The sequence below is a fragment of the Hakea prostrata genome, chromosome 3, assembly GCF_041222555.1.
Source record: "Hakea prostrata isolate BN-2017 chromosome 3, UWA_Hpros_2, whole genome shotgun sequence".
Taxonomy (NCBI): Eukaryota; Viridiplantae; Streptophyta; class Magnoliopsida; order Proteales; family Proteaceae; genus Hakea; species Hakea prostrata.
Window position 1 is genome coordinate 22,210,570 of NC_142602.1, and position 23,939 is coordinate 22,234,508.

A 23,939-nucleotide genomic window follows, 5' to 3' on the forward strand; every position below is an offset into this window, starting at 1 on the left:
GTTTGCTCTTTTCCTATTGGAAGAAGACTGGTGATTGCTAGCGGTGGTTGCCAGTAGGGAAGAGGTGGTGAATCAATTGAATGAACGAGTTTTATTGTAAATTTTAAAAAATTAAATACGATTTGATAAAAATTAAACTTATATTCCATTCACAAAACGGTCATTTCAATTTTAAAATTAACAGAAAAATAAATGAGGGAAAAGTTGATATTTAAAAAAAGGTTAAAAATGAGCTGTTTGATATACTTTTCACTTCAGTGAATAATCAAGAATTGAGGCGCAATTTAGGTGGGCGTTATGAAAAAAATTAAATTTATTTTTTTGATAAAGTTGGTGAGAGTTTGGGTAGAAACGTAAATAAGGCATTCCCTTACCAGCCGTCCAGCCGGCTTCCACTCACCCACCGAGATCCAATGTAATTATGTAAAGGATCGTCGGCCTGAGTAATAGGCGAAGTGGCTGGTGGCCCAGTGGGCGTGCGTGTGGAATTGCTCAGAATGACGAGGAAGCGAGGCAGCACTACCTTCTTCTCTGCTCTTCTCACCATCGTAGTTTTCGGGGCTTTGGTCCCAGCTTTTGCTTCTCTTCCTGCTCTCTCTCATTTATCCTCTACTCCCCGCAGTCTCCAAACTCGGGTATGATGTTCTCTTGTCTCTGATTTTTCAGTACCATTTCCCACAATTTCCCCCGTTATTTCGGGTTAGCGTATCTGCTTGAAGAGACTATTCCTATTGTCATGTTGTTGATGTCCTTGCTTTTGTCCGCTGTTTATGTACCTCCAGTTGCTTTTGCTACTACATCTGCTAAATTCTATAATAGCTAGAAACAAGAAGAATTAGAACCGTGATTGCCGTCTTGTTATAGACTCTGCCTCAGGTAGATGATGCTTATGAGTCATGATTGCGAATTTGCGATCACAGGCCGTTAATAGATTATATTAAAACCAAGATGTTTGTTCAGGATTTCTTTGAAGTTGAAAGAAAGTTATGGGATGAAAAAAAGAAGAGATTATAATACTGAAACTGTGTTCGAAAGTTTAGAAACAATTTCATATTTGAAATTTTGTACGCTATTTTCCCAAAAATGAAAAACGATGATATCTGTGTTAATTAGAAAGCTAATGAGTCACATTACGGAACAACGTGAGAAGGTCATTGAAGCCCATTTGAGTAAGAAACTCATACCTCTATGGATCAACTTGGTTTGTTGCCAAGTGGATCCACCACAAAGGCTACCTACTTATTGAGGAGGCTTATGGAAAAACATAGAGATCGCTAGATGGATCTCTATGTGGTCTTTATCAATCTAGAAAAGGCCTATGACTGAGTCCTTAAAGATCTAATTTGGCATGTTCTACTGAAGAAAAGGTGTCAAGTAAATATGTGGATTACTGTGATATGTATGAGGATAAAATGACTAGTGTGTAATCTATGGGAGTGGTTAATGCAGGAGAGTAATGGTTGGAGTGTTTAAGTTTGCCTGGCTTACCGTTACTTGTGTGTCCAGGGGTTATTTATGTAGCTGGTCCATGCCTAAAATGATGGCTGACGCATCGTGGCCCCCACGATTAGGATGATTTTGGTGAATGGCGGAGATGGCTTCTTGACATGGTTTGCACAACAAATTGATACGCATGGTTCCTAAGATAGCTGGTGATCCCATAGGCAATCAAGAGATCAGTGTTAAGCTGATCTTGATGTGACACCGTTCCTCAGTTGAGGGGACAAAATGGTGGTACTCAGTACTCAGGCAAGTTTGGAGCGAATGAGAAGCTGCTATTCTACCCATATGTAATTAATGAAGCTCAATGCATTCAATGTTGAATTAAATGCTAGGGTTTGACATCTGGGCCAGGATGCTCCAAATCTTTTGCCAGCGCTGTTTCTACCGAAAAGCCATACGATGATAGTTGTGTGCCATCTTGATGCGTGATTCCTGACTTCTCAGCTGACATCTGCTCCGAGAAGTATCATGACTAAGACCCATCAGTTGGTCTTCCTTGGACCAAGCTTGAACCCTTGATTCAACTAAAGCGGTTTGCTCCGGTTCAGGGATTTAGGCTGTAATGTCCATAACATTAGCCCCATAGTCTTCATGATAAGTCTTGTCATGAAGATTATATTTGTGAGACTTGAAGCTTGGAATGTAGGGATCAGCCGAGAAGTGAAAAGCGCCTTCCCACAGACGGCGCCAAATGTTGAGGTGAAAAATGTGCTCTTAGCTCCCTGGTTTGCTTTTGATCCGGATTGGTTCCTGAGACCAAAACAATGGTGAGAGTGGGCCGCCTCTGGGGACAGGAAGCCACCTCCAATGATTAAGTCTGTTCAGGTGGGAAAACCAGAGATTCCTCTTGAGGAATAAATGCTCAAGGAGATGAAGAAGGGAATGTTCTTCAAGAGTAAAATGCAGGAGAGTAATGGTTGGAGTATTCAAGTCTCACCGTTGTTCATGCATAGTGATGGGTTATATAGCTGGTCCATACCTAAAGAGATAGTGGATGCTTCACAGCCTTTAGATGCTTATCTGATGAGATGGAGGGTGGAGATGAATTCTTGGAGAGGCTTGCTCAGTAAGTTAGATTGTGTGATCTTTACGTCAGTTGGAGACTTTATTGGTAAATCAAGAGGTCAGCGTCTCACAACATTTAATTCAGCATTAAATGCCTTGAGAGCCATTAAATGCTCATTGATGGTGAGGAAGCTTCTCATTGGTCCAAAGCTTGCCTCGAGTCTATCTCTTTTGTTCCCCCAACTGTGGGCTAGTGTCACATCAAGATCAATATGACGCTGACCTCTTGATTTACCAATAAAGTCTCCAACTGACGTGAAAATCACACAATCTAGCTTACTGAGCATGCCTCTCCAAGAATTCATCTCCACCCTCCATCTCATCAGATAAACATCTAAAGGCTATGAAGCATCCACTATCTCTATAGGTATGGACCAGCTATATAACCCATCACTATGCCTGAACAACGGTGAGACTTGAATACTCCATCCATTACTCTCCTGCATTTTACTCTTGAAGAACATTCCGTTCTTCATCTCCTTGAGCATTTATTCCTCAAAAGGAGTCTCTGGTTTTCCTACCTGAACAGACTTAATCATTGGAGGTGGCTTTCCGTCCTCAGAGGCGGCCCACTCTCACCATTATTTTGGTCTCAGGAAACAGGTCTGGATCAGGAGCGAACCAGAGAGCTAAGAGCACATTTTTCACCTCAATAGGGAGGTTGAGCAAAGAATTCCCAATTATAGTTAGCTTACATCATGGATCACCCACAAGTCCTTACTTTCTAGGGTTTTTCATGGTCAATCTAATTATGAACATTCAAGAGGAGGTCCCATGGTGTATTATTTCGCTAAGGATATCGTTTTGGTGGATGAGACAAAGAGGGATTGACTAAGTTAGATCTTCGAAGGCCCACGTTGGAAGCAAGAGACTTCAAGATTATTAAAATGAAAACGAAATATATAATGCATAACTACTTAGAGTATGATGGATATTGACATAGTATGAAGTGAGGAAGGAGAGGTAGATACCACATAGCTTCTTTTTGATATCTAAGGTTAGTCAACAATAAAGGAAACATAAAGGATGATGTTTCACGGAGAATCAAAGTGGGATTGATGAAGTGGAGATTGGAGAGATGCACCTGGACTGTTGGGTGATCGACATATTCCTTGAAAACTTAAAGAAAGCAAGAAGCGAGGCAGCCAGAGAACGACCAACAAAAGGCAATTGAAAAGCTTGTGGATGGGATGAGGAGTAAAATGGATTTGGGAAAAAAGAAAGGGCAAAGAGATCAAAGGATAACGCAAACTTGGGAGTTGCTTCTGTCAATGACAAGCTCCAAGAGAGTTGTTCTAAAGTGCTGTGGTCATACTTGATAGAGGCCTAGCACACATCAGTGGGGAGTGGTGAGGTGATACCAATTGGATGAATTAAAAGAACTTGGGGCAGTCCCAAAATGACACGCATGGTGTAGGTGTAATATAGTTGTACCAGGTATGGACCGTATGTCTATGATAGAGCTTATTGCAAGGCAAAGATTTATATACTTTAGACCCCATCTAGCTGAATTTATCTTGATATGCTCGGTTTTGCCTATTTCTTCTTCTCATCTTTCACCTTTCCTTTGTCTTTCTCCTTTTTTTTAAAAAAAAAATTAAATTTCTCCTCTCTTTCGATATCCCTATTTTCCCGTCTTTTTCTCTTTCATTTGCCTTCTTCCCCCCCTTATTTTTTTATTTTTTCATTAGAACTTATGACTATTTTTTCCTACTTTGTTCTGATTGGATGGATCCATGTAGCCGACCCCATTAAGGTGGAATAAGGCTGAGTTTTGTTGTAGCATCAATGTTTGTTAGTAGCCTGTAGCCCTATCATATGGCTGGAGTATTCTCCATCATTGACTTTCCCAAACATACCTCATTGTCTGATATGCAATTTAAAGTAGGATAATTTGTAATGCAATTCGAAGTATAAAGAGGCGTACAGTGTACACTACAAATAGAAAGTTACTCCTGGAACTGGCCAAGCTAGTTTATAAGCAATGAAATATGGTAGATGGTAGAAAAATAAATTTGCTGGTTCTTAAACCCAAATGTTTATAATTGCTTCCTTGTTACAAATGAGTGTCTAATTCAAAAGTTATTTATTGTGGTTTGGTAATATACATTCAATCTATCCACCTTGGGAGGAAACATCTTCGTTCAGAGGACTGAAAATCAGTCTTACCACTTTCATTTGCTCATGCTTAATTCAAATGACATAAATTGCTTATCCTATTGTTATTTAGCAATCTACTTCGTTAACATATGGTTATCACCTAGACTTACACATTTAAATGCCAGAATGTGGCTATTCTAACTTGTTTACAAACAGCCTGATTAGTGGTTCTTTCATTGAATTGGATGCTTCTCATCACAATCAGTATTGCTGTAGTTGTCATAGTCAGTATTTCCTACTGCTTTTAGTCCATGTGTATCAGCTTAGTCCATGATTCATGAATATAGTTTGCTTTCAAACCAAATAGACTGGAACTACCTATGAAACAATGGTATGTATGAGTAGTATTTGAGTTTTTTTTGTTTTGTTTTTGTTTGCACGATGTTACTGAGCCATATGCAAGGAGCATGACAGTGAGCCCTATCGAAGGAGCATGACAGTGAAGCACATTCTATAGGCAGTTCCTCTTTGAGCTTATTTCATGTACCCTGTCTGCATTTACATTTTTCCCCCCCTACCCTTTCTATTACCAATTTTCTTTATATATTGGCCTGTGTTTCATCCTTGATGTTTCTTTTAAGTTTGTAGTAGCTTAGCTAATTCATTATTAAAAATTGTGTGAATGTAATCAGGTTAATGCTCAGCAGTTTGACATATATAATGACATGTTCTGGAAAGATGGTCATCCATTTCAGATTATTGGTGGTGACTTGCATTATTTTCGAGTTCTCCCTGAGGTACTTTTCTAGCAGGTCATCATTTTAATTTTCAATTCTTATTTTCATGATTGATAAATGCATGGTCTACCTGAAGCTGATACCAACGTATTCCGATTGTTGAAAAGATTAAAAGAAAAAGTTTTCACTAGGAGCTGCACACTATAGTTAAGGTCCATTCCTGAGAAGTCTGCAAGGAGCTCCACTGTGTCAATCTTCTCTCTAGAAATTGTGAAGCTGCAAAATGTCTGTTGAAATGGTTGTAGAAAGGCTGTATGTGTGTAAGAAATGCTGAGTAATTACTTGGCATAAGACATAGTGTCACATCCCGCCCTAAATCCACCAAGGGGATACCCTATCTGGATTACCCGGGGAGTGAATTACTGTCCCGCCGATCAAGTTTAGGAACGATCATAGTCACTTAGCACAATAATATAATCAAAAGCAGAACAATTCCTTATTTCCAAATAATTCAATAATAAAAGTCTAGAAAAGATCTTAGAAGATTTCACAATTAACATCAGAGTGCGGAAAGGATTTCATTAGTATAAACAATCAAGTGTGAAAAGGAGGGAGGAAACCCATCCTATAATAATAGCGGAAGATGAGACGACTAAAAGTAAAGGTTACAACCGATTCACCAAATAACAAGTGAAACAACTAAGTTATAGTCCCGACAATTCAAATAAAAGGTTAGAAAGGGAAATGAGGCGACATCCCATCCCTAACACGAAATATAAACCGAAGCACAAACAAGTCCCAATCTCGGCACTCGCTTTATCAACTGGTTCATCGCCACCAAGAGAACAAGCCAACGACCAGGGTGAAAAAGAAGAAAGCAACAAAGAGCAAAAAGGAGGAGCAAAGAACCAAAAGAAAGTACCAAAAACATAAACAAGAGCGACAAGCAGATGAAAGAAGAGACAAGAGCAAAAGAACAACCAAGAGGCACAGGGAGACAGCAAGCAAGCACAACGGGGCACCCCCCAACAACAAGAACGGGCCGGGAAGTCGAAAGCACAAAAAAGAACAGGAGGGGAAGGCACCGCAACACGGAAAGGCGGCAGCAAAAAGCCAGCCAAGCAAGCACACGCAGACAAGCAGAAGCACGCGGGACGACACACAGAGCCAACCCGAAGGACAAACAGGCACCAAAAAGAAACGAAGCCAGCCCCACGGAACGGCGAGCCGGAGCCCAAGCAGCCAGCAACCCAAAAAAGGACAGCAGGAGCCACCGGAGGACGGCCAGAGCCCCACAAAAAACAACGGGGGCAAGCCCCGACGACGAACGAAGAACCAGCCAACACAGACAAGCCAGAGCACCAAGACCAGGAGAGCGAGGCAGAGAAACAACACCCCAGCCAAGGAAGAAGACCAGGGACCAACCAAACAACCAACAACACAGACACCAACAACAACAAACAACAAGAAAACAGCAAACACTCAAAACAATGAAAATAAAGACAAGAAAAGAAACAGAAAAGCAAGAAAAGCAGGCACCAAAGGAACACAGCAAGAGCCGAAACAACTAAAAGAGCACAAGACCAACAAAAAAAGCAAACAGAAGCAAAAGCACCAGGCGAGGATGATGAAGAGAAACCAAGAAAAGCCAAAAGAAGTGAAGGCCCAAACAAACACAAAAAAGAGAGAAGGAATCGGGAAGAGGATGTCAATGATCAAAAGCCAAGGCCAAGAACAACGAGGGGAGGACGACCAAAATGATCGACCAAAAGGAGAAAAGAGGAGGGAGGCCAAAGGCCCGGGGGACAACGAACGAGGCAAAACAACAGAGTAGGACACATAAACAAGAAAACCCAACCAAGGCAAAAAAAGCCCCAAGAGCACAAGCAAGTGATAAACATCAGGCAGAGGGAAGAGCAGAGAGAAAGCATCAAAGCAGAGGAACAAAGGAAGAGAACAAGGCAAGAAACAGAACAAAACACATAGCCAGGAATCAAAGGAGATGTAATAGGTAAAGCAGAAACAAGCAGGCAGAGAAAAGCAAGCACAAGAAGCAAGGGAACAGGAGAGAGAGAGGCACGGAGGGGCAAGGCAGCACCATCAAAGCCCACAGCAAGATGACAATAGAAAGAGAGAAAATGGAGGGTAGAGAGGGAAGAAGAGTCACCAGGAGAAGAAAGCAAGAACAAGATAAAAAGGGATGAGAACCCCACACAACCAAGGACCAAGCCCCCACGCCCAGGAGAAAAAGACAAAAGCCAACAGGCAAAAAAGAAAAGGAAACCAGGAATCAAACAGGGGACAGGATGGATCGACAAAAGATCACCAAGATGACAGCAAAAACTCAGGAGAACACAACAAGAGGAAAAGGCAACAAGGTCAAAGAGGAGGCCAAAGTCAAAAAAAGCAGCCAGAAAAGATCAACAGGAGGCAAGGCCACAAAAGCACAGATAAGCAGGACCAGACACAGCAGAACGAGGGGACGAGGGCAAGGGCAAAGGAGGGGGCACAAGCCACAAGAAGAGCAGGAAAAACGGAGAGCACAGAGTTCAGAAAAAAACACCCCAGGCAAAAAACAAAACAAGCCAAGGAGGGCACAAAGCACGGACACAAACACAACCAAAAGGGCCACAAGAATCCCAATGGCCGACCACAAACAGAAGGTCCCGGCCGGCAAGGTAGGATAAGGCCAAACATTACAACACCTAAGGAAATGTCGACATGGCCTAAGGTTTTCAAAGTAATAATATTGAAATAAAGTCCAATTTAAAGTTAATATCAAACAAGTCTTTCTTATCCCAAAATAAAAAGGGTGTCCGGGCTAGGTTTGGGCTGGATGTTACACATAGTATTGTTCCCTTGGGTTCTTTACCTTGTGTAAGACAATTTTGATGCCAAGTTCCAACAACGTTGGCGAGTCACAGGTGTTTTCAAAGTTTCATATTTTTTCATATGGCAGCACCTACATCAAAAGAAACTTCGCCTGCAATTAAAGATCAAGGGAGCATTGATATTTTAATTTCCTTTTCTGAGGAAAATAAAGGCTAATGGTAAGAAATTTTTTCCTTGTGAATCTGTGATTAGGTTGAGTATTCAGGTTGTGGAAAGAGGAAGTGGTCCAAGTGGGACTTTACATAAGGATATTGCAGCCTATTTTCTGCTTTCAGTGGCACTGCTAGTCCACAGAAAGAATTTGAAGGTGGTGATGGCATTGATGGATGTGTATCTCCATCTAATCCATTTAGGGTTTCTTTGGCCCGTTCTTTTGTTATTATTAAACTTTTATTTTTATTTATTTTTGTTGGTTTAATAAACATCTGTGATTCAAATGTTGTGAGCAAAGTATAAGCATGTATTATTGCTAAATTGGTTGTCATGACTTATGACTACGGTTTGGGTTTGGGCAGCCCTTGTCATACGGTCATCATATTTGGTATACCTAGTCATAGTGGGGGTAGGGTGCAAACATGAGTAGACATGTGTGTGTATTGGCGAAGAATCTAATTAAATTTATTTCCCCATATGTAGTACTGCGAGTTGTCTTGGAGAGGAAAATATGTGTCACCTTGACTTTATACTTGAGGAACACTAGTCACCGCGAGTTGTCTTGGAGAGGAAAATATGTTTCACCTTGACTTTATACTTGAGGAACACTAGTCACCGCAATACTGACTCTTATTCTTTGAATTATCAATGACCAAAGTTTAAGTAAACCTGGGCTGATTTTCTGGGAATAAGAATATGGACTACGGATGATCATGTAACCTGACAAAGTATCCGCTACTTGGTGCCAGAGATACTTGAGAAGGAATCCAAGTGCATGATCAATTTATAAAATTGGTCCTAGTAGATTTGAAAAATGATTCTTTACTTAAACTATTTTATTATGAATATATTTATTCATTATTTATTCATTATTTTATTATAAAACATATTTGCTTATTATATGTTTGGCCTGATCTTTTAGAAATCGATTATGTGCACATGGGCTTCCTTGGGCCTAAAAAGGACTTGCAGGTTGACAGTAATTAAATATGTGCCCAACGGTCTTTGCTGTGAATATTAAAAAGTGGAGGGTGTTGTATACAATTATGTAAAATTATTGGTTTTTATATAAATACGTAATTATATTAGAATAGCATGGACAATTGATATAGATAATTATATAATTAGATGTGTGCAACTAATTGATTAATCAATTACCAGTTTCCCCTTTAGATTCTGCTTCCCTATGGTGAATCTGGGGTTTTTTGGTTTGAGATGTTAGAATTGCATTCAAGGGGACCTTGTACTACTTAGTAGAGGAAGAACCATTAGCTGGAGGAGGAGCAACTCTTTAGGCTCTTTAGGTATTCATCTTTCCTAATCTATGCATGCATGTTTTTGTTTTTCTAACTTTTTAATGGAGATCCAAATTGATTTTTTACAACACAGATCTGGATTATTGGGATGTGATTATGGGTAAAAAATTTAGGGAAAGTTTCTCTCTCCCCTATACTTAATCTCCATTTACTGTTACTCCCCTCTCAAAAGTAACACCTCTAACTCTCCAAAAAAAGTGAACTATTAACTCTCTTTATCCCCTGATATTTCAAAATGGCGAGATATCTGAGATATGACTAAGATATATGAGATATGAGTGAGATCTCGGTGAGTTTGGTAATTTTTTGGCTTGCTACTCGTTTAGTCTCGCTTGGTTGAAAAAGCAAGATATCTCGTGAGTTCTTGAACCATGCTTTTGAACACAGGTAATCATGAATAATGTCCTTGGAACTTTGGTGCATCATTCTAGTGATTTGGGTAGGCCTTTCTTGAGCTCTTCTCGTTCTAGTTCATCACCTCCTGCAGTAAATGTTACCTGGAGCTCCTCGTTTGAAACCTCAATGAGAATGAGGGGCATTCTCTGCACTTTGTTTCTTAAGCTTGTGAAGGGGAGATTAAAACTGCTTAACTGAGAACTTTTCAGGGTAGAAGATGAAGTATTACTTGGCGATGCCTCTCATGTGTTATTTAATTTTCAAAAGACATCCATTTCATTTGGTGAAAGACGTGCTTAACAGACTTTGGAAGACCAAAGGATGAGTAAATACTTTTGTTCCTATAAATTGTTGTTTCTTTTTTCAAAATTTATGATATGATGATTCAAACATGGCCTGGGTGCTGGAACAAAGTCTTCATATTGTGGCTAGGAAACCTATTATATTTCAGCACTGGGAGAAAATCTGTACAGGTTGAAGCTGATCAATGTTTCGTCTCTCTCCCCATTTGGTTATCTCTGCCGGGTCTTCCTTTTCATTTGTGGGGTGAAACTGAGTTGAGCACCATTAGCTTGGAGATCGGCTCTTGTGCTAGGATAGGAGAAACTTCTGGACTGTCTTGCTTTTGCCAGTAGTAGTATTTTTCTTCAAGAGATATCTTCTTGAGATGATCTTGATTGAAGACTGTTGAAAGAAACGATTGTGGTGAATGGCTTATGGATCAATGATCTCAAGCCCTCTGTTTATAATTAAGTGGAAAGTTCACTATTACAAGGAATAGAATTCACATGAATACAAATTCTAATTGATCTCTTAGTAGAATTTAACACTCCCCCTCAAGTTGAGGCATAGATATTAGATATGCCCAACTTGCCTACAATAGGAAGGAAATCTCTTTCTTTCAAACCCTTAGTGAAAACATTTGCTACTTGGTCTCCAGATCTTACAAAAGGCATGCAGATAAGCCTTTGTTCCAACTTTCCTTTGACAAAAAACCTGTCAATTTCAATGTGCTTAATTCGATCATGTTGCACCGGATTATTAGCAATACTAATAGTAGCCTTATTATCACAATATAACATCATAGGGTTTGGAACTTGGACTCCAATATCTTGTAGCAAGCCTTTCAACTATAGTAGCTCACAAACTCCATGAACCATAGCTCTATATTTAGCTTCGGTAATGGATAAAGCTACCACATTCTGTTTCTTACTTCTCCAAGTAACTAGATTACCTCCAACAAAGGTACAGTAACCTGAAATTGACTTCTTGTCTGAAGATCCAGCCCAGTCTGCATCAGTATATGCTTCTACTTTTCGATTATTAGTGGGTGACAAAAGTATTCCTTTTCCAAGAGTTCCCTTCAAATACTGTAGTATTTTGGTAACAACCTTCATATGAGCTAAATATGGATCATGCATGAATTGGCTCACTATCCCTACAGCATAAGCGATGTCTGGCCTGGTGTGGGACAAGTAAATAAGCTTCCCTACCAGCCTTTGGTATCTTCCTTTGTCCACTGGTTCTCCCTCTTTTTCTTTAAGTTTAGCTCCAGCTTCAATAGGGGTATTAACTGCTTTACACCCCAACATTCCCACTTTTAATAATAGATCTAGGACATACTTTCTTTGGGATAGGAATATACCTTTCTTTGATCGAGCCACCTCAATCCCTAAGAAATACTGTAACTTCCCTAGATCTTTAATTTCAAACTCTCTGCCAAGAAAGTCCTTCAACTTTTGAATTTCTTCACCATCATTCCCTGTAATGACAATATCGTCTACATAGACAATGAGAAGTGTGATGTTAGTACCTAACTTCTTGACAAATAGAGTATGATCAGCATTGCTTTTCTTGTACCCAATAGAAGTCATTGCCTTCAGGAGGCGTCCAAACCAGCATCTAGGAGACTGTTTTAACCCATAAATTGACCTCTTCAACCGACAAACTTTCCTTGCAGTATTGTCATCAGAGAAACCATGTGGGATTTCCATATAGACTTCTTCTGCTAACTCCCCTTGTAAGAAGGCATTCTTTACGTCTAATTGGTGCCAGTTCCAGTCTTTGTTCATAGCTACAGACAACAAAACTCTGACAGTGTTTAGTTTCACAATAGGGGCAAAGGGTCTCCTGATAATCAATCCCATAGGTCTGGGTAAACCCCTTTGCAACTAGTCTAGCTTTCAACTTGTTGACTGATCCATCCATATTTTGTTTAACCACGAATACCTATTTGCAGTCCACTGGTTTTTTTCCTAGAGGAAGTGTAGCCAGCTCCGAAGTATCATTTTTCTTCATTGCCTGCATTTCTTCTACCATAGCTGCCTTCCATCTCTTATTAGCATAGGCTTCCTGCCAACTTTTAGGAACTGATACAGATGATAGAGATGATATAAAAGCACGGTAGGAGTCAGACAAAGAGTTATAAGAAACATATTTAACTATGGGATGTTGAGTACAAGATCTGACCCCTTTTCTAATAGCAATAGGAAGATCATACGAAGATACTTTAAGGGGAACAGTAGAATCTTATTTTGGAGCAGGAGACTGAAGTGGTAACGTATCACCTTTCTCCACCTGCTTTAGCCGATTGTAATTCTTCCTCTGATAAGTCTGCACCTCCTTATTTTGGTTAATCTAGTTTTGAAATACCCCAACAGTGTGTCTCACAGAAGTGGTCTCCCCTTGGCTAGGTTCTTCACATGGTTCAGAAAACGAAGGGGGAGGATTAGAGTCCTCAGTTATACTGGCCGAAGTCTCCCCCTAGTCAGGAAACTCTTCTGGGACTCTTAAGTTGTGTTGGTGTGTGATAGGAAGATCTAGAGTTGGAAAGAACACCTCTCCTCTAGGACTCTCCCCCTAGAGAGGTGTATAGTAAGGGCAAGACTCATTAAAAATTACATCCATTGATACAATGGTTTTCTTGGAAGGAGGATGATAACATTTGTACCCTTTCTGAGTAGCAGAATACCCAAAAAATATGCAGCGTAGGCCGCGGGGAGCCAGCTTACTTTGGTGGGTTGTGATTTTGGTATAACACATGCATCCAAAAACCTTTGGGGGAATAATAAAAGAAGAGGTTCCCTGAAGAATCTCATTAGGACATTTAAAACCAAATATCCTACTGGGCATCCTATTTATAAGGTAAGAAGTAGTGAGTATAACATCACTCCAGTAGCGGTCAGGTACATTCATAGCAATCATAATGGAACGGGCTATCTCTAAGAGATGCCGATTCTTCCTTTCAGCAACCCCATTTTGGGCAGCCGTATCAACGCAACTGGTCTGGTGTATTATGCCAGAGTCAGAGAGATATCTTTGAAATTCACCATCAACATACTTTGTGCCATTGTCACTGCGAAGGATCTTTACAGTGGCATTGAACTAAGTTTTAATCATATTATGAAAATCACGAAAACATCGGAAAACCTCATTTTTTTTTGTTTTAAAAGATAAATCCATGTAGAACGAGAGTGACAATCAATAAAAATAACAAAGTACCTATGGCCAGTAATAGACATATGTCGGCAGGGACCCCACACATCAGTATGAATTAATATAAAATGAATAGTTTTTCTATTATGAAGAGAAGGTAAATAAGTAGAATGAGTCTGCTTCGCAAAAATGCAGGCTTCACAAAAAAAATCATCTTCATTACAAAGAAGAAACTAAATTAGGAAATATTTTCTTAAGAGTTCCTAAAGGTGGGTGACCTAGCCTACGGTGCCATTGATGAAGGTCTGATATTACCGAATGGACCTGATTAGAAGATGTAGTTAGAGAAGAAGTAGATCCTTCAATCGGCTCGAGCAAATAAAGTCCATTGTCTAGTTTATCACGTCCAATCTCCTTCCCCGTGACCAGATCCTGGAAGACACAATAAGATGGAAAAAATGTCACTTTACAATTCAAGTCATGTGTAAGACTATTGATAGAGAGCAAGTTAGTAAAGAAAGAGGGAACATGTAAAACTTTAGACAAAGAAAGGGATGTAGAATGTTGAATGGTCCCTTTTCCAGCAATGGAAGAATAGGAGCCATCAACAATTCAAACTTTATCCTTTCCAGAAATTGGAGAATATTGAAAGAAAAAAGAGGATAAACCTGTCATATGATTTGTGGCTCCTGTATCAATAATCCAAGGAGTAGAAACTGAAGAAACTTGGAAGCTTGTAAAAGTTTTACCTGAAGTAGCAAGGTAGGAGTTGGTTTGGTTAGTAGAGGAAGCAGTGGTAGAGGCTGTACCTGCAGTAGAAGATTGCAGAATATGTTGCAGAGTAGCTAACTCCTCTTGTGAATGACCAATGTTTGCAGAGGGTGTTGTGGAAATTGTTTCAGAAATATGAGCTTTTGGTTTTCCTCTTTTTTGTGCTCTTGTTTGCTCAAAATCAGCAGGGCTTCCCATGGAGTTTCCAACAATTGGCCTTGGTATGATATGGTTTGTGATAGTGCTCACCCTTGACAATCTCTTTAGCCGGATCAGATTTAGTGTGAACAGACTGTAAGGCTGATTTCTCCACAATAGGAGCATGAAGCATGGTTAATCGTCGGCTTTCCTCACACTGAACAAGTGCATAAGACTGTTCTAGTGTAGGAAAGGGAGAACGACTTTATACTTGCACTCTGATCTGATCATACTCCACATTCAAACCTGCCAAGAAGTCATATACCCAAATCTTATCAATGTGCTTCCTATAAGTAGTCACATCATCTGGATTAGTGGGGTGACAATCCCCATAATGATCCAACTCCTGCCAAAGAGAGCGCAACTCAGCATAATATTGGGCCACAGTCAGTTCCTTTTGGGTAGTCTCTTGAAGCTTATTTCGTAGCTCATAAACCTGTGCATCATTCCCCAACTGTCCATAGGTTTCAGTAGTAGCCTTCCAGATTTGGGCTGCAACATCAAGTAATAGGTAACCCCAAGCAATATTTGGATGCATGGAATTCAAAAGGAATGACATAATAAGAGAGTCATTTGATATTCATTTATCCTGTAAAACACCTACGGTAGTAGGTTTGATAGTGGTGCCAGTAATGTGTCCAACTAGTCCTCTTCCAGCAATAGTTAGGTAAGCAGATCGAGACTAGATCAAATAATTTGTGCCATCAAATCTTACCAAAAGAGGATGAAGAGTGGGATAATATTCGGATCCAGTGGGAGTAGTAGTATCATTGGTGGTTGTCATGTTGAAAGAATTGTCTGTAGTTCTTCAGTCTTCACCCCTTTAAAGTAACTGAAATGTCGCAGAATGCAACAGCCAAACCACCTAAAAAAGGTTATAAATACCCCCCTCTTTTTTTTTTTTTTTTTTTACTTTAAAAAACTACAAATATGCCCCTGAAAAACTGGAAATTACAAATAAGTCCCTGGAATTTTGGAAAATGACAATAAGGTCCTGTTAGGCGCAGGATGCAGCAGTAGTAGTAGCAGGGTCTTTGCGTTTGCTGTTTCGACTCCTTTTTTTTTTCTTGTCGATTGCACAGGAAGCAGCGGCAGTACCTCAGCAGCGGAGGTAACTGGAAGCAGCAGGAATTAGCAGCAGTGGCATTAGTAGCAGCGGTGGCAACAGGAAGCAGCAGCGGCGGTAATATGGAGCGTGGTTCTTCTTCTCTTCTCCTTTCTCTCTCTCTTTTTCTTTCTTTTTGGTCTTGGAGGTTTGCAACAAAAAAGATAGTGCAGTGGTAGTAACTGAAGAAACAATGGTGACCCAATTGCGATGGTTTGCGATGGGTTTGAAAGAGAGAAAAAAAGAAAGAAGAGAGAAGAAGAATAAAAATCCTAATCGAATTTAGGCTTTGATGCCATGTTGAAAGAAACGATTGTGGTGAATGACTTATGGATCAATGATCTCAAGCCCTCTATTTATAATTAAGTGGAAAGTACACTATTACAAGGACTAGAACTCTACATGAATACAAACTCTAATTTAACTCCTATACAAACTCTAATTGAACTCCTAGTAGAATCCAACAAAGACAACACAGCTTTTTCTTTTTCATAGGAGGCCTATTATGAATGGAAACCACCTGTTTGGAATTTCTGCAAGATTTTCGAGACCCTACGGCTTCTTGCATAGGTCCCTAATCTTCTAATCAAGAGAAATGGTATGACCTTGATGGTTGGTCTGATGTGTCACCAACTGATGGGATCCTTTCTCCACCAATGAAGGTAGGATTGTAGGTTTTGAATCAGGAAGTGCCCCCTCCTTGTCACCAAGGTCCCTGTGCCTTCTGCGTTGGGTACTTCTCTTGAGGTTTACCACTTTAGTGTTGCCCCTCATGCTGCTGATCCTCAAAATCTGCAAACCAAACAACCCCCTCCCCCCCCCCCCACCAAAAAAAAAAAAAAAAAAAAAAAAAAAAAAAAAAGAAGAAAAGAGAAAAAGAGAAAAAAGACCAGTTTGATGACCTCAACTTTGGTTCTAAGTTGATTGATGGAAACCCCAAAGGTCATATATATTAAACTATGCTGTATCCATTACCACTACGGTGGGCCTGAGCCTAATGATGTATCTCAAGTGAACAATCCTATGAAGATTGAGTTGTTTGTTGAATGAAGGCTGGATCCCGTTTTGGACAAATTGAGAAGGTGATATTGTGGGCGTCAATGGCCAGACTTCCTCTGAGGGCAAGAAAGGGAAAAAAAAAACAAGGTGCAGATGGTAATTTGTTGGTTTCTGGAGGGGTAATTGTTGGAACAAAGGGGCGGGCTTGGTGCAACAGTTGGTGGCCACAGTTGACAGTTGAAACCCTAAAGTCAAGGCATCGAAACAGCCTCCCAACATAAATTGTTGGGGGCAAGATTGTGTAGGAAAATGGCCCCCCCAAGACTCTGATTGTGTGGAAGCCTTTGGCACCTGTTTCGCCCCCTTTTTTTGGAGGGGTATTTGTTGGAACACTACATCTGCTACCCTTGTTGTTCCCACTGATGAAGGTATCCCTAGTACATGTTCTAGAGAATGATTTGATGTTAAGAATGCATTTATTGAAGAGGGAGAAACCATATATTGACTTAATGGCAATCAAGTTCTGTTGGAGGAAGTTTAATCAATAAGTGCTGAGATGATAGTATTGGGTGATCTGTTACAACTTACAAGCTTCACTAACTCCTCTAGTGTCACATCCACCCAGCCGGTATCCTATCTGGCATACTTGGGATGTGATCCACAACCCGAAGATCTAGATCGAGCGGCCATGCCTCCCACATATACGATAACATAATCATTAACAATATAATCAAGGTTTAAAGTAAGCAATAAACAGATCAAATGAATAATAATAAAAGATAATCAATTAGAGTGCAGAAATATCAGGTATCAAATTCTCATAAAAGTAATCTTTAAGGGGAAAGAGTGATCAGAAGTCACCCCTTCAAAATAGTGGAAAGGTGATTAATTAAACCAAATTACAAATCCGTATTAAGAGTAAATCCATAAGAGTTAAAGGCAATATATCCATAAGTTTACAGTCATCCAAGGAAATGGGGCACTACGCAAAGGTTTCTTCAATTCTAATGATTGTTTCTTCGTAAGTATGGATGAAGTGGACCCAGCGCGGCCGCTCCCTCACTAAGGTGGGGCTAACCCTGGTACGAACCATAATTCTCCTCGGTACAATAATTTTGACTCTCATCGTAGTCATCACCCGAAGGGTAGTATGCGGGATCATAGCTCGGGTCGTAGTGTGCGCCATCAGGGTCTTCTGTAACTGCAGGATAATCTAACAAATTGCACGAAAGGAATGAGTTCAAAAGAACTCTGCAAGGCAAGTCGTTTCATAATACACAGTTCATCCGATAAAATCATAGTATGATGCAATATGATATGAGACAATGATGATATATAATTCTAATCCTAAGTATGCTAGTCTCTAAGGTAGACATGCTTTAAGCCATAGCACCATACTTCTTTGGGTCGTTTCCCCTCAATCATATAGATATCTTGGGTCTGCCGTGGTAATTGGGTAAGGTCCTCATCAAACCATGGTTGGGGATTCAGTCACCACTCTCACATCACCATTGGTATAAGTATTGGCGCATATCACGGCGAAGCCTAGCCCAATGCAAGTCATCTACTCAGTTTTATCATGTCAGATCCGGATACTTTCCTTATGGCACTGACCAACTCGGTTCTGTATCCTTCACACTAGAGTCAGCCTATTCTATGGCACCGACCAACTCGGACTACGGACTCATCAACCCTATTGGTCATCCACAAATGGTGAACGGGAAGCTCTCACGTCCTCTCACGGGTTGGTTACCGGTCTTGAGCGCCCGTGAGCCCAGGTTTATCTATTTGCAACCCTACCAATAAATGGCCCCTTTCGGGTATCCGCAATATGGTTTAAGTCCTCTCACGGAGTGGATACCGGTCTTGAGCGCCCATCAACCATACTGTACCACGGGTCGTTCGGTCTCAATACCCTTCCGATTCGGGTCTGATACGACAAGGAAATATCCTAACCATACACCTAGACGATCCTATGTATGTCATCCAATAACTCGGGAAAGCGTTGATGGACACCTTCGGAGAATATCCCATACTACTCCCTCCGATGTCCAAGGACAAAAGTGTCGGAAGGACACTTCCCAATCCCAAGTCATACGTAATCAATCACAAGTTCAATCTCATCATATCATACTTAATCAATGATTCATCATATAAACCAAGGCATATCATAGCATGATTAATCATATATAAAATCATAAAATACAATTAAACATGATATTCCAAATGATATGTGACATACTACTACTGATAAGAATGCATAGAATAGTCATGTATGATAAAGAAATACACATAGGAATATAACCATTGAGTTCTCAAAGCATAAGCATGTTTACATAATTAACATACTTGAGTTAACGACCTTCCTTACCTTAATCGAGTTGTAAATAAAATCAATGATCACCAAGAATAGTCCTAGAAATTAGTGCTGGTACCCTAGACAACATACAAGTAACATCAGAGAAGAAAACAGTTGAATCGGAGGTCAAACGAATCAATTCGGCCAAGTACAGGGGTGTTCTCATATCTTGGTTTGATCGCTTGTCGATCGACCAAGACTTGTTAATCAGTGGGCAGAAATGGAAACTTGGTCTGAAACTGACCTTCCAGTGCTCCGATCAACACGAAATTTGGAGGGCATGTTTATAACAGTATGGGGATACTACACACTAAATTTGATGACGATCCAATGGTCCAATTAGAAATGCCCAAATCAAAGCATTATGTTCTATATGATAAATATCACAAATCGAATTGGAATAGATTGGAATTGTAAAGAATGATGGGAATCAATTAAGTGAATGGTAATAATCAAGTTAGAATCATGGATTCATAGTAATCTAGACCTAACATGCATTTACATATCAGTTTTTGAATCAAGACAAGGTTAGAATGGAAGAAATCAAAGTAATGAAAGGTAAGCAATCCTAATTGAATCATAGCATAGCAAGAATGGGTTGATAATCATGGGATTGATTGGGGAAGACTCATGGTTAAGTGTTTGCAAGGTTGCAGCACTTCAACCATGGTCTTAAGATCATAATTTGGTAGGAAATGAATAGATTAGAAGAAGAATAGAAGGAATCATAATTTGAGTTGATGATTGATGTGCAATACAAATGATTGGAGTCAAAGATCTTCCCAAACACCAAGAAAAGCCCAAGAGAGTGTCCAACTTCGTGCTCTGGAGTGCAAATGATTAGCCTAGGTCCTCATTCACGAGTTCCAAAAAGGTAGGGGCAAAATGGGAAGTGATTTTGTAAAAATTCGAATTCCATTACTGCTAGTCGACTGTCAGTCGACCAAGGCATGACAACAACTTCAGGAGTGGATTTGGAAGGCCAGACAGATCCGAATTGAGTTGGGTTTTCTCCTACAAGTCAAACAACAAGTCTAGTTTCAAGCAATACCTTCGGATTGATCACGGGGGTCCAATAAGTGCTTCAACTAATTCAATCTTCATCGATGCGCAGATTTTCACTCAACACTGACAATGTGCTCAAGTAAGGGGCATCATTGTCAATGTCCATAGGCTCTGGATCAAGCATCGAATCTTCAACTAAGAGGGCCCACAAGTCTCTTCTACCTCCACTTCGGGTCTTCGGACCTGCAACAGTATAAAATCCGGGCCGGGTCAGGGTTAGGATAAGGCCGGATTTTACATCTAGATTCTCCATCTGAGTTGGCATAGAATATTCCAATTGATAATCTGAATTGAGAAGTGGTGAGTGGTAACTGCTCCACCTAATGCAAATTGATAGGGCTTTTGCTGCCTGTGGTAGGGAAGTATTTGGATCTAATAGTGCCCTTTCAGATCAGGAAAGTCTTTCTCCTTAGCTTCGAAGAACCAAAGAGCGATTGGCTGTTTCATTTCATTCCCACCTATAATTCTAATGGTAACATTGGGAAGAAGGTCAACTTTACATACAGGTGGTGGCTTATTTGGGTTTCATTATGTCCTATGTAGTTTGTTGATCTGTGTATGGTCTTCCTTCAGCTTGACTAAACTGTAGGTTAGGCTCTCGTTAGTATAGTTTTCATTTTTTTGTCTTCACTTATTTTTCAAAAATCAGTACTAAAATCATTTTGGATCAAAATGCTAAAATTATTTGGTGATCAATATGTAAAATAGATTTTTTTTTTATTAAAGAATCACGTTTGAGATATCTTTCTGCAAATTTTATTTTTTATTTTTTTGATAGGTTTTTAAAACTTGTGTTTGAAAATGAAATTATGAATCGTCTCCTACTGTGATGGTAGGTCGTTCATATTGTTCGGTTAATACCAAACAACATGCAACTAAACTTAGAAGTCCACCAATCATATACCATACCGAGTAATAATAAGAAAACAATTAATACATAACCCAAAACATATCAACCGATCATCGGTCCTCGTAGACTTCCTTGATCTAGTTTGTAGTTTGTCTTCCCATTGTTGTTTTTTTTTTGGGTGAATAAAAATTAAATACTGAGAGCCAAAGAAATACATACAAGGGGAAATGGGGGGAGGGGGGACCCCAGTCAAGTAGGGGACAGAAAAGAAGCTAAGAGGTTCCAAGAACTAACAATCAACCTATTTCTTGGAGAGTCAGCAACAGGGGGTGGGGGAGAGACCTAAGTCTCAAAGAAACATCAAAATAGATGGCATTCCAAATCATATCTCTAGATCTGGATTTGGAAGTCCATCTTCTCAGATTACGCTCCCACTAAAGATGGTGAATAGTGGTGGCAAAGACAAGCTTACCTACAAGGTCTTCCCATTGTTGTTGTGCATACCACCTCATGACTTTGTCATCATCACTATCAATATCATCATCTTCATCATCAAATTCCGTCTCTTTTTTTTTTTTCCTTCAAAAAGCCAACCCAATGCCGTTCACTTTCTGATAAAGTTGTGTATTGTTACAAATATTGCAGATTTAGGTAGAACAATAATGATAAATAATTGTTCTGTAGGCAACTGAGGTTTCAAGTCATTTTCTTGACAAAACACATGAATCAAAGTTGTAAAGCTTACCACATTAACGGCACATCACTTACTCAAACACTCCTCCAATAAGGCAATAATCTCTTGGCTTCACATGCCTTCTTCTCATGGCAAAGAGATTGATTTAGTGAATTATTTTCAACGGGGGTTGGGAAAAATCCTTTTCTCACCATCTCTCTAACCAACTCAATGTCATAGCCAACTTCCCTTCCCTACGAAGCCCATGTGGCCATGCATCTCATGTCTTAGCCTGTTGTATTTTGTGGAGCTTTCTCCTGGTTTTCTTCTTTGTTTTTACACCTTATATATATATTGGGTATCTTTGTCACTCATCCAAAAAAAAAAAAAAAAAGAGAGGATTAAAATAAAAAGGAAGAAAAGCATGCAGTTTATTTTTTGAACTGCCAACCTTGTAGGTATTCTTTAGAAAAGCAATCTAAAAATTTATCTAAGTAGGAATTGAGGGTTCCTTATCAGTCCATCCCCACTGGCTCCATCATTTTGTTAAGTCATTCAGAGTGGTTCCTTCAAATTAACACAGTGCTTGCCTAGTTTAACTACTAAACTAGATGATATTTCAAAATTGTTCACAATGTGGATTCAGAATTTTAAGATGATGGAGTTCTATTTCTAAGATTTATGTCTCTACTATGTTTGGTTTTGGTGTACATATTTTTATCCCGTAATGAACTAATGATTAGCATGAGTGCTTGTTTATTGACGTGAAAAATGTGGTATGACGATCTTATTGATAGTTTGATACATTGTTTATTGGTCCTTGTGATTGAGTTTGTTCTGTTGAACTAAATTCTAGTGTATTGTATTAATTGGCATTCCATTAAATGCTTTCATTTTGCTTCCATGGAGTATATGGAAAATATTTCTTTTAATCGTGCAGTACTGGAAAGATCGACTTTTGCGAGCAAAAGCGTTGGGCTTGAATACCATCCAAACTTATGTGCCTTGGAATCTACATGAACCCAGACCTGAAGAATGGATATTTGAGGGTATTGCCGATATAGAATCATTTCTTAAGCTTTGTCAGGAGTTAGGATTCCTTGTTATGCTTCGTGCTGGGCCTTATATTTGTGGAGGTGAGATTTACTGTCCTACTTATGAATGCTAAGAATATTGTAATGTAAGTAACAACATTTTTCTTACAGAAGCTTTATGGATTTTTCACTTAAACTTTTCAAGTAATCAATTCCGTGGCAGTGTGAGTCTGTTTTGGGTACTGATTGAGACACCGAGATGGTGTACCATGTTTCAATGGGTTTTGGGTCTGATTTTTAGTGTACAGCCTAATTTGAGGCTAATAAACACAATGACAATGTTATTTTTTTGGCTAAAACCTAACATAAAGTATTTTTGATTTGCACATCCCAGCTCTATGCAGGTATGTGTTCTCACAAATGTAAACATGGATAGAACATTGAGACTTTCATTAAAATGCAAGAACAAATACAAGAACAGTGAGAAAACAAGAAGTCATAACCATGGTTTGAAAACTTAGTACTCAATTACAATGAAAAAACTACAACTCTACAAGACACCATCAATCATAGTTCATAAAGTCATAATAGAAGTTATACAAGTGATAACATAAGTTACATGAATCAGTGAGACCTAGGCTAATAAGAATTACCATGCTGGCCTGGGTTGATCCCGTTGTATGTCGGACAGACTCGACGCTCACTCTGTGCTAGATATGCATCCCATGACATAGAAGCTGAGAGGTATTGAGCATAATCAGACACCACCTCCATGTATGTGGTATCATCAGCACACTTGAGCAAACCAATATGGGTCACCAAAGTGTGATGTCTGTGGTGTACTATTGACTAATCTACCACCGTTCCTATCATAAGGATTATACAGTTTTGTTGGTGTCAGTTATGGGTGCAGGTACGGGTATGCTATCTTGTGTGTAGGGACAAGGATAGAGTAAGAGAACATCTCATGAATGAAGGAAAACCCCGTGCCGCCATGATATGATCGTAAGTAGGAGGAACCATAGTCAACACTAGAATAAGATGGAGCAGACACCCCCATCCCAGACATCTAACTGTATGGGTTAAAATATGAGCCACTTTGCTATGAGGCTCGCCTAGATGAACTCCTCCTCATAGTCCCAATACTCATGTCACAAATAGAGTCCGATAAGATATCAATGTCTGCAACCATTTGTCCTAAAGGCCACAGGGTCCTCTCGGTTAACCCTTAGTCTTAGTGGATGAGGGCCTACTCCTATGACGAGGTATGCCACCATGGTTTGTGTCT

The 23,939-nt window shown here is 39.7% G+C and overlaps 1 protein-coding gene across 1 annotated transcript in view; it reads left to right on the forward strand.

The window, feature by feature from the left end:
- The first annotated feature begins 353 nt into the window (after window positions 1-353).
- The window catches only part of BGAL17 (beta-galactosidase 17), a 72,586-nt gene continuing 49,000 nt past the window's right edge, over window positions 354-23,939 (forward strand). Inside the window, exons 1-3 of the mRNA XM_089149830.1 lie at window positions 354-635; window positions 5,361-5,465; window positions 22,558-22,753. Of these exons, the coding sequence (XP_089005956.1) occupies window positions 498-635; window positions 5,361-5,465; window positions 22,558-22,753 (439 nt within the window). The 5' untranslated portion in view covers window positions 354-497. The remainder of the gene's footprint in view (window positions 636-5,360; window positions 5,466-22,557; window positions 22,754-23,939) is intronic.